This window comes from Biomphalaria glabrata, chromosome 15 (assembly GCF_947242115.1).
Source record: "Biomphalaria glabrata chromosome 15, xgBioGlab47.1, whole genome shotgun sequence".
Classification (NCBI taxonomy): Eukaryota; Metazoa; Mollusca; class Gastropoda; family Planorbidae; genus Biomphalaria; species Biomphalaria glabrata.
In genome coordinates this window covers 12,186,014-12,197,974 of record NC_074725.1, presented here as the reverse complement: position 1 = coordinate 12,197,974, position 11,961 = coordinate 12,186,014, and the positions used below count along the sequence as shown (strand labels likewise).

Below are 11,961 nucleotides of genomic sequence, written 5' to 3'. Positions count from 1 at the left end.
GTGTTGACTTGTAAAAATAAAAACTCATTAGTCTTCTTTTCGTAGTTTCTGATATCCAACAATTTTCTGTAGCATTTACTATTAAAGGCTTGAATTCTTTCAGCCTCAGTGCTCAAATTTCACTATTAAATAAGAGTACAGAGATCACTAGTGAAGAATGCATGACAGCAACTTTTATTAAGCCTTGTTTAATCTACCGATACCTAGCACTGAAGCAAAATTAGTACCAGTACCAAAAAAAAGTGGCAAATGTCTATTGATAACCAAGAAGAAAAAAAGATACAATTACAAGAAAATTCTACTATACTGGTACATGATTTTAGTTAATTTTATTTGGGCAAAAATGAACAGTAATGTGCAGTGGTGTTGAAATATTGATCATATGTAGTAATAATAAATGAATTTAAAAAGAATTCCCTTTTCCAGTATGGTAACAAGATATATCTTAAAATTAATTTTTCTTTCAAATGGCCTAACATTTTAAATGTATACAGATGTACAGATTGAAAAATATTTCTCTCTATGTGTGTGTGTATATATATATATATTACACAGCCCTCTTTACTCAACAAAGATATAACAAATTCTTGAATACTATTACTCTAAACACTTATAAAAGTTAACATTATAACAACACTAACACTAATCTGGAAAAGACCTCACCCAAAATCATACTCATGAAATTCCAGTCATTGGAGTATTTATTCATGACTACAATGTAATATGTAATTTGAACCCCTTCCATACAAAAAAAAAAAGTACCACTAGCATATTCTGAAATATGTTTTTCAAAATGTGGGTTGCAACATGTTGACAAGGAGGGCATAAAGAATGACTAAAAATCTTGTATTTGTATTGTAGTTGTATATCAATTGAGTATTTATCAAATTAAAACAATATAATTACTAATGTTTAAAAAAATTAATTGCATGACCTCATTTCATCTTCTTAGAAGGAGGAACTTTCATACTCTTTTCTAAAAAGGCGTCTGCAACAACAGCGATTCATAATGTTTTGTCAATTCAATAATATTTGCCAATGCAATTATAGAATCTACCCCTCTAACATACATTGGAATGTTCCAATTTCTCCAGAGTGACATACCATCATTCTGTTGCTATCTATTGTGTGAACAAAACAGGCCCACAAGACATCTTGCTGAAGACAAAGTTCATCTGATGACAATTAAAAACATCACAAATGCACATGTTCTTATGTACTGAATGTCTAAGTAATCAGGCTAAACTACCCTTACTTAATATGATCTGTGCTTTTCTCACAAGGAGAAAAAGTGGGTTGTGTAAGCCTAAATTAACCTCTGGTTCGGAATGCATAAAAACACTTGTGCAGGGGCACCTCCAGACCCAATAGCTTGCTTAAGTGTGTGTGTGGGGGGGGGGGGGGGGAACAAATGTAAATTTTCGCTCATGGAGGGCATCACTAAAAAAAATTAAAGAAACACTTTTTAAAATTATTTTTGAAAATTTTTACACAATTAAGAAAAAGTTTTTATTTATTAAAGACCATAATTAAATTTTAATTAATTAGAGACAGGACATTAAAAGTTAATTTTAACAACATTTGCTTGAACACAAATGTTCTTAAAAATTAAAAAAACTTAAATTACGGGTAAGTAGTTATTTTCCATTGAGTGTAAATTATAATTTTGTAAAATAATGCTTTAAAATAATAGAACAGTTCATAAATATACACTTTCCTTAATCCTTCCTCTATATAATGTTATATTAATAGTATAACTGGTAATATAATTAACAGCTTTTTCACAGCAATATACAATCCATATCTTTTTTTGTAATATATCCCATTAAAATAATAATAAACCAAGCTATTCGATGCTATTTTACTAGCACCCATAAAATAATAGTTGACAACATTCAATTTTGGTAAACGAGCAAACAGCTACATCAGTAAAATGTCAGTTTCTTTAGGAATTACCTTTAGCGTACTAGACACTATCTTATAAACATCTGCAATGAATTAACAGTCTAAATTAATGTCATATGCATGACCATACATAACTGAATGCTAATGAAGTCTTTAATTATTTGATTATTAAATGAAACAAAATTGCAAGTCTAAAAATATCCACAATTTACATTGATCTGTAAAATGCTTTTGGTATTTATTTTGCGGTCACAGAGAAAAAAAAAAAAGATGTCTAATTTATCCAGAACATAGTTCTGAGACAGTAAAGCTACTAGAGTAAGGTTTGAACATTCTGTAGAGCTTAGTTTAAGAGCTATCTTATACCAGTTAAGATCCTAATATTTTGTTATGCATTCAAGTATTTAGAACTTAATAGTTATAAGTGGGGAGTAAAAAAAAAAAAAAACAGCTTCAACAATTTATTTTGTACAAACATTTTGGAAGCCAGATTCACTAATTTTATCAACAAATACAAAACATATAACAATAACAACAGATGCTGCTAAGCAATTATGAACAATCATGATTTACAAAGCTGAGCAACTCTTGTATTTGTTGAATATTACAATATCATACAGTTCATGTAAAAAGAGAAAGACTGGGAGCAATTGATAAACCTATTATAATCTATGACTATTCTTAAGATGATTCCTCTGCTTTAATAATAGCTATGACTGATGATGATTCCTCTGCTTTAATAACAGCTAGGTCTGAGGTTACCGATACTACTTGTAGCTTCATTTCATATCGCCTCAGACACTCTCCTTGAACTGCATCAGTGATTATTTCCTGACTAGGCTCCCATGTAGTGCAAGTGAGATTCTTTCTAGCCAACATCTGTCTGGCTATGAAACGATCTTTGACTGCCTCAGACTGCAGTGGAATAGGATAATGTTCTCTAATCAAGTTTACTTGTGAACAAATCGTGTCTACAGCAGATGAGGAGTGTGGGAGAACTGACAGATTTGTCATGAAGTCTGACAGAAGACCAAATTTTGGTTTGCCATTATTGTCAATGATATTGCGTAACATGTACCAATATCGAGGAATAGGTGTTGTTGAAAGATTGATCTCCTTTGACAGCCTATACATTTTCCACTGATCATCTAAAGCATTTAATTTTTGTGAAGGAAAAAGAGTTGAAAAATGAAAAGCTAGTTTTGAGATGGATTCTGGTGATCGGTTACGGTCTTGTGCTACAGTAGGATCTAAAATACTTAGCTCTGCAATGATGCTGTCTTCAGCTATAGGAAAATTCTGTTTGATTTGATTGGAGAACTCAATAAGGAATTTCAAACAATTATTTTGAAATTGTTCTGTATCTTCAATCAACGGTTCTTGATACAACAGAGCCATAGCTTTTCCACCAAGAAATATATCATCATAGTTTTTATGTAGGTTACAGTCAGTTGGATCGACTTCAGAGAGCTTGTGCATAACAATAATCTCGTCATCAATAAAACAGCTCAGAATGTCACGGTATGACTGTGAGATCAAAGAGTGAAGGAGATGAATTCTGAACTCCTCTGACTGAAATTCTGCATTGAAAGCATTCACTTTTTGCAAAATATATTGTAGAAACAAAAGCATGTGTTTTGTGCCTCTGGTTGTCAATGTTGTATAAATCTGATGAGACACTTGTACTTTGTTTGCTTCTGACTCAGACTGAAAAAAAAAGATCATCAAATTCCAATTTTCCAACACAACATTAATAATGTTCTCATAAGTTGAACCTCTTGATGACGATAGCTCTTGAGCATTGACTTGAACAGAGTGCACTGTATCAAAATTGAACCCAAAGTCTACAAGTTTTCTGCCTTTATTAACAAAATAATCTGAAATATCTTGCAGCAGCGACTCCAGCTTTGAAGGCAACTTTTTGATTGCATGACTAAAGCACAAAGAAAATGAATGGCAGTCACACCCTAGTCCAAAGACTGTAGGAACATCAGCTCTGAGTAAACTGAACACTTCATTCAAGCAGTTATCATTACCAAATCCTATAATGTTATCTAGGGGTATATTTTTATTTATAAAAAGCATTTTAAGAGCACTGTAGATATCTTGAATGGTTCCTTTATCAGGCAATATAGTGTCAAATAAAACATCTACTATATCTAATTTCTGTACATCAAAAAATCGAACAACTACAGCAGTAAGATTAGCTTGAGACAAATCTATGTTTTCATCTATCATCACAGAAAATTTTTGTGTGCAGCAAATTTGAGCAAGTTCTTCTTTCTCATGGTATGCAATCCCATCCTCTATCAAATAAGCTAATTTTTTTTTGTCTATAGCTATCTTTCTTGCTATTTTGCAGTCATGAAAAGCATTTTTACAAATATCAATGAAATGATCCACATGACGGTAAGGAAATTGGTGCTCGGTAAAAAAGCAAGCCACAAGCAGCTCTGCCCTGGCTACACCTTCATCTGCCGAAAAAACTTTCTTTCTTTTTAAAGTTGATTTTGGAATGCCGGCAAACAAATTTGTATGCTTTTTAGATTGCTTATGGGATAAGAGCATACTCCTGTTGCAATGCCGTAAATAACATTTGCAAACTGAACAGTAGCTGGATGTTTTGTCATTGTAATCTGGTTGCAGCCAATCACAGAAATCTGGATCTTCTAGCCATTTTTCACGAAATGACTGCATATACCACTTTTTCTTTTTTTTAGTTTCTGTAACCTCATTGCTATCGTTTTCAGACATTTTGGGAACTCTTTCAGTCTGCTTAAACAGTACGGATGCTGCAGTGATTGAAATAATTTAATGTTTTATCTGTGAAAAGAGGAAAAGAAATATTTTTGAAAAAAAAATTAATAGCTATTAACATATCTACTTTAATATATATATCACACACACACACATATTACATATAAGTATATTCTAATCTATAAAAAGGGAAATAAAACATAAAATAATTTTTTCCTAAAAGTGTTTGCAGATCATACATTTCTCTAGTATTAGTGCTTTATAACACTTCTACCTTTGTGTTTTATTATTAGATCTCATTAAATCTTTACTAATTGGTACAGATACTGTCCAGCAAACTTCATTAATCATTACTACGGGTAAATAAAAAAGTGAAAAAAAAAAAAAAATCAAGAAACAAATAACTTTGAACTAGAATCTATACAGCATTCAACAGTACCAGTACTGATTTCTAGAAATAATAGGGCATGGGCTAGGTAATGTTTTTAAGAATATTATCTCTAGGGTTAAGATGAGATTTTGTTTAGAATATTTTCAAGGCATTTTAGTGTAAGGTACTGAACTACTAGTGGGAATAGTTTCTCTGCACCATGAATGAGAAGCATGAGTTGTTTCAATTTTTTTTTTCTTCATTTGATCTGAGATTCAGATCTGTCTTTATTTTATTTCTAGTCAAATCTTGAAAACTAATTCTAATTATTAAACACAAACATGACAATAGCGTGCAAAGAGCATTGATTGGTTGATGCTATGAGGTATGGATCACTATTAAACTATGTGCAATTATTATGCTATATTCATTGTAAATAGGCTATAACACTAGCAAACTTCTTGTGGTGAAGCTTTTTAACTCAAGGAAAGAGTTTTTTATTGAAACCAGAAGATATGAAGTATTACATTTGATTAATAGAGTATATATATGAAATTGTAGTAAGCAACAGTGAAAAAGTCAGACAGACAGAGGAGATAGCCCCAAAAAGGATGGCATTGCCTAAGTTGATCTATATAATGAAAAAGAAATGACAATGTGCCTTTACCTTTGTACCTTTCTGAGTATTAAATTTTATTAGGGTTGTTTTTATAATTTTAAATTATGCAATTTATGGTACATACAATCATACAATGCAATGGTAATTATATTCTATACTAGATCTATACTTAGATTTAGATTGTTCAAGTTGAAGTTCAGACAGTGTTTTATTTTTTTATGTTTAGTAATTAATTTAATTAATCATTAATTAATCAACTTTAATGTAATCATATATGTCTCATATGATTTTTAATTTGTTTTAATTTTAAACTAGATATATTATATAGACTTGAAATAGTTGAGACATGGACACTACAGAAAACAACTTTAGAAGACTTCTTGAGCGCTTCCACCAAAGATGCTTGTGCTCCATCATGGACATGCAGTGGCAAGACCGCACTACAAACAGCGATGTCCATGTGAACGCAGGTATGGACAGTATAGAGGGACTTCTTATGTTCCGGCAGTTACGCTGGGTAGGGCATGTATCACGTATGGGAATCGAACGTATGCCAAAGGCAGTCTTTTTTGGTGAGCTAAAAGGTGGTCAACGTAACAGAAGCGCCCAATGGAAACGCTTCAAAGACCAGCTTAGGTGTCAACTTTCCTTGGCTGACATAGAAAAGAGCAACTGGTTGCATGCTGCCTCAGAACGAGACAGCTGGAGGTCATTCACGAATGCCGAGGGATACACATTTGAGATCAATTGAAAATCCGCTGCTGAGGACAAACGCAGACGGTGAAAAAGAAAATCTAAATCGACCACCTGCAGACAATGGTTATGCTTGCCCTGGATGTGGCCAAATATGTAAGTCACAGCTGGGGCTGCGTAGCCACAGGAAATACTGCACTCCTCACTAATCTTCGGACTCGAAGACTAGCCTTATTATTATTATTATTATTATAGTTTTAAAATTATAATTATTATTCATCACTATGACTATGTTAATAATGTTATGTAAATCTATATGTGACTATATTGTCTATATCTGAGTATATGTCACACTCAGTCACACTGTGTTGAGTGTGTGTGTATTTTAATTAGTTTAAGATTTTTTGGTTGTAGTACTAGTAGATCTATCAATCTATGTTATTAATATTCAATGTAAAAAAGTAAAAAATTTACTTAAAAAAAAAATCTTTCTGTCCTGAATTTTGAAGATAATATTATAATAATTTTGTTATAATATTTATTAATAGGAGATCTAGACTCTAGACTCTGGTAGTACTGTAACTGTACTCTGTCTGGCAGCCAGTAGTCTCCTAGATTCTAGTTCTAGATTGACTAGATCATCTAGCCGCCTGTTAAGTATTTTTAGACTAAAGTCTTTTCATTTTGCATTTAAATTTAAATTTATTATTTAAGTATTTTAAGACATGAGTACTAGATCTACTAGACTATTCTAGATCTAGACTATTCTAGATCTAGTAGTCTTATTATTTATAGATCTAGTTAAATCTAGTTAGTTATAGTTACATAGTTAGTTATACTAGTTACTAGTTATTTAAATTTAAGTTATAGTCTATAGTATAGTATAGTCTATAGATCTAGAGTAACTTACATCTATCAAACACCTTCGTTTTAAGGTACTTATCAAACACCCCATTGTATTTTTTTAAATTCTCCTTTATTTCGATGATTATGACGAAACTAGTCCATTCCTATTGTGCATCGTCCATTTCTTTATAGTTAAGTTATATTTAGTTTCATTTTCACCCGAGGATCATTTTTTTTACTTATATTCAAAGTGCATTGGTAATATTGGTATAAAAATTTCACTTTTTTTGACCTCTTGGGAAGAGTGAAGTGAGTCTCGGGTTAAGGGTATATTTTAATGCCAATGATGCTTCGGCTCAACAAAACCTATATAATACGCTTCTAGTTAGGCTGAGAAATATTTGCAACTATTTTTTTGAAAGTGTCCTTTGCTACCTAAACATGAAAATTGAGGTTTAAAAAGGGGGTGTTCGATAATAGCTGTTTTTATATAAGCAATCTCAGCTTTGTAAGATATCGAACACCATTTTAATGTTAAAAATAAACATCAAAGGGATATAACCCAAAGAAGACAAAATATATATTTTTTAAATGTTATTTTTTTAAATAATGTAATGCAAAGTATATATATATAAATTACCCATGTGTTACAATTTGTATCAGCTTTTTGTGGTTTACCGTAAATGTGCTATATTTTTCTAAGTAAATAGATTTACATCGATATGCACTAATTGTACCCATTTTAAAAGCTTGATTTTATGACACATATAGTTTGACGCTATTATCATCGTTGTGGTATCACAGGCATAATGGAATTAGAATATAACACAGGAACAATGCATTTAGAATATATCCAGTTGTGTTTTTTTTTCAGATGCCCCATTCTATTAACTTCTGAATTAATGTGTTATAAACAAATACCTATAGGCCATGTGCTTGATGTGAAGAGATATTAATAAAACGAAAGGGCTAAGGGGGAGGTATAGAGGGAATGTAGATATGGTATTTTGAAATAAAAATGTCTTTGGTAGGTAAAAAAAAAAAAGGGGGGGGGGGAGAGAAACAGTCAAGACACTGTATCAAGAGATCATCAATAATTGATCGACCATTAAAATGTGACGTCAGCCTCAAATACATAGTTAGTTGTGCTTCTCGATCTAGACATGTGGTCTATATATATATTACCATAATTACGCAATTCCACTCTCCAACATTCACACTTTTTCAGTGCAAAGTAACAACGTAAATTTCAAGACTCAATCCAAACGCAGCCACCAGACTAACACACAACAAAAAAAAAAAAATGGTCAGTGATAGCCCAACACACAGGTGTAAACCAGGCCACCAACACAGCCCCAAAACATTGTTCAAGTTGTAGTAAGAACAATGTTGAGGGGAAAGGGGGAGGAGCCATCAGTCGAGTACCTACGGTCAAGCCGCTAATTAGGTCACAAACACTAGGCGTGATAGATATATAGATATGTTGTTTGTGTGTGTGTGACAAATACTAAGCATGCTCTAAAATACGGTGGTTTTTTTTTGGTCAACCAGGTGGTTTAGGGAGGGCGGATCTATCTACATCTATAGGTAACACAGCTCGCAAGCTACCATAGCTTTTCAGCACCCCTCTTTCCCGCCCAGATCGAAAAATATCTAGCACTGACTTTTGGGCTGTTACATACACTGAGCGTGCTAGATAGGCGGCTAGTTACGTAGGGCCGCGTACCGTATGTTTTGTTTTTAGGTCAACCAAGTAAACTGTTGTGTCCTGCAATGACTTGGGGAGGGCGGGATTATCTATTGGCTACCCAAGCTTATTAGGCTCTCCCTCAAATAAATAATATCTGGACTTAATTTATTAATGGCCTTATTATATATGTCTCAAAATAGCTTAGACCTAAATAAGTACTACGATAATGCGTTACTGGGCTTAGCACCTTCAGTTTCTAAGACTAAGCAGAGCTGATCAGTGATAGATTCCTTCGATGTGGACCATGTGAAAATGACTAAAATCTGTCTGTCTTGACATGGCGTAAAACGAAAATCATATTTAAATAAAAAAATTTATATATATAGATTATAACACTTTTGAAACACCATACTTTTCACAAAATTTTAAGATTATAACACTTTTAAAACACCATACTTCTCGTGTGTTCGATAAGTTCTTAATATGTTCGATAAGATAAGATAAAGGTAAAAAAGTGTTCGATAATTTAAGCTTTTGAAATCATCAACCTGACACACTTTAACATCAAATATAAGTTTAACTATGAGTAGTAATAGAATAAAACATGTCTACTTTTTAAGAAAAATGGATGAGGAGTTCACAGATACAATCAGTTTTTTTCTAGGTCTAATTTTTACGGAGATACACAAATTCAAACATAAAAAATGTCGGCGAATGAGCTTAACTTGTTCGATATATGTAAGTTACTCTAGTCTCTAGTTATAGATTCTAGATCTAGATCTGCTTTATATGACATGTTAATTGATAGTAATATAAGTAGAAGACGGTAGACCAAATCTAGATCTATATCTCTCTTGATCTACTCTACTATCTCTAATCTTATATAATACAGACGTTACTTCAAAAAAGAAGATGATTACGTCCTACGTAACCTCTATTAACCTAGTATTAGAGTCTATATAGTAGTATAGAGTCTATAAAAGTTGAAGTTCTAGATCTTGAACAACAAACAAACAGGACGCTGCCATTTTAGAAAAGACAAAACTCCAGATTATATAGATAAAAACCCATGTAACAAGTGCCTGAATAAAGAATAGTGAATAGGCTCAATAGTGTGACTATAGATAATAGAATGTCACAAGAGAAGAGTTGACTAGAGTATTATTCTACAGTACTATATTATTATTAAATCTAGAAGTAATTAGATCTATAGTCTATAGATTTATCTAAACATATATTATATATAATTATATAATATATATTTAGAGAGAGAGAGTAGATCTAGATCTAGTAGAGACTCCCTTTTCCCTTGTAATTTGTAAATGTAATCATTGTCATTGTAATGTTACTATAACTAGATCTAGATAGATCTAAGTCAAGTCTAAGACTAAGACTAACGGTTTAAAAAAAATTGGTCACTAACGACTAGAAATAGATCTAATGTCAATTACTAAGTTACAAAAAATGTTTTTAAGTAGACTTTAGCACTTATTAGAAGACTATAATTGATCTAGCCAACATCTAAACTAGGTCTAGGAGTAGATAGATCTATCTATCTTAGTATCTAGATTATATTCTAGATCTAGACTAAATCTAGATTAACTAACTCTATCACTACTGACACTATGAGAGTCTAGATAATAGTATCAGTCTATGCGGAGTATGCGGCATATAGAATTATAGATGTAGATTAAATCTACTATGATATACGACTAATCTACCTGCTTATGTAGGCTTAACCTACCCAAAGATGAAATAAGATTAGTAAGAAGTAAATATAGTCAATCTAGTCTAGATTACACTATTACAGATATATAGATCTAAATCTAATACTAGATTTCCCTAGATCTTGATATCTAGACTCTGGATCTAGAATCTAGATTTCTACAGCGCAAAAACAAAAATGCGGTGTCTGTAGCTAATCATGTAAGGAAGAAGAAAAACCCAACTCTCGTATTAAATACTAAAACTTTATATTTAGGAGCTAAAATCCCAAGACATTACTGTCTTGAGAGTTAACGGCAAACGATGCTCTCAACTTATTAGCACATGGGCATGTGCAGATTGCTAGATCTAATCAATGTCTTTCTTTTATTAAAAAAATAAACTCATTATTTCATTTCTATTCTTGATATCTACTAAAAGCAGAATCTGAAACAAATGTAGACCAATGTCAGCTTAATAAGCATGAAAGTCCTCAAAACCAAGTGAGAATCTAATTTGCAGTAGGGAAGGGGTGGGCAAATTACGACCCGCGGACACCTACAGAAATCAGGTGTGCTCACAGGTTATGCATTTAAAAAAATGCAAAGATATTAAAAAAAATAATTGAAAATATCTATAGAAATTATCGAAACTTCTGATTCTTATCATTTATATGAAGAGGCTAAAGAAACATTGTCTCTACTTGTCCTTCTAAAAAGTATTTATAAACGAAGATTATTATTTTGGGCAATATTTCGAAACATTCAGTCAAAGACACAAGCTCAGGCCAGTATTTATTCAGTGCTATGAAGAACTGTGTTGAAAATGTGTTGGCTTGGAACAAGATGGCAAGTGTAACAACTAATGATGTCCGTGTTTTGACTGAGAAAGACAAGGTTTTTATTAAATTAAAAAACAATATCCCAACCATAAACTCTAAACAGGAAAATGTGCACAAAGCTGAATTGAATATCAAACATATTATTGGCTAATTAGTCTCAGTGATTAAACTTTTCTAGTGGGTCTTAACTACAGGCAGTTCCGAGAAGAAGTAGAAGATTTGGAAACACAACATTTAGATGTTTGCATACATATGCGGCCCTCCATTCCCAATTTTTTTTTAGGCGGCCCTCGATAGGAAAAGGTTGCCCACCCCTGATCTAAGGTGTTAATGGTAATGATTCGTGATATTTATTGCCCCATTCCCTTCCATGTTGCACGTTTATTTGGTCGTTACTTGCACCCAGGGCATTGGGAATAACCCAGGAAAACATAAAGAAACGAAACCAGGCGCCTAATACTATTATAGAGATGTGAAAGTTGTAAGAAACGAATATTTTCATTTGACAACAAAGTAATAGGAACTTCTATTAGTGA

At 32.3% G+C, this 11,961-nt stretch overlaps 1 protein-coding gene across 5 annotated transcripts; it reads right to left on the bottom strand.

The window, feature by feature from the left end:
* Nucleotides 1-151: 151 nt before the first annotated feature.
* Nucleotides 152-10,772, bottom strand: LOC106063480 (uncharacterized). Of its 5 annotated transcripts, none has more exons than XM_013221869.2 (2): nucleotides 10,625-10,772; nucleotides 152-4,728 (listed from the first exon to the last, which is right to left on the bottom strand). In XM_013221869.2, the coding sequence occupies exon 2, from the start codon at nucleotides 4,657-4,659 to the stop codon at nucleotides 2,587-2,589; it is 2,073 nt and encodes a 690-aa protein (XP_013077323.1). In that variant the 5' UTR covers nucleotides 4,660-4,728; nucleotides 10,625-10,772; the 3' UTR covers nucleotides 152-2,586. The 5 variants fall into 5 exon arrangements, with proteins under 5 accessions (XP_013077323.1, XP_013077321.1, XP_055868287.1 ...); XM_013221867.2 differs by having other exon boundaries at nucleotides 10,602-10,760; XM_056012312.1 differs by lacking the exon at nucleotides 10,625-10,772 and adding an exon at nucleotides 9,813-9,927.
* Nucleotides 10,773-11,961: the final 1,189 nt, after the last annotated feature.

Coding starts and splice junctions, on each gene's coding strand:
- LOC106063480 (XM_013221869.2), bottom strand. CDS start 4,659: ATGTCTGAAAACGATAGCAATGAGGTTACAGAAACTAAAAAAAAGAAA.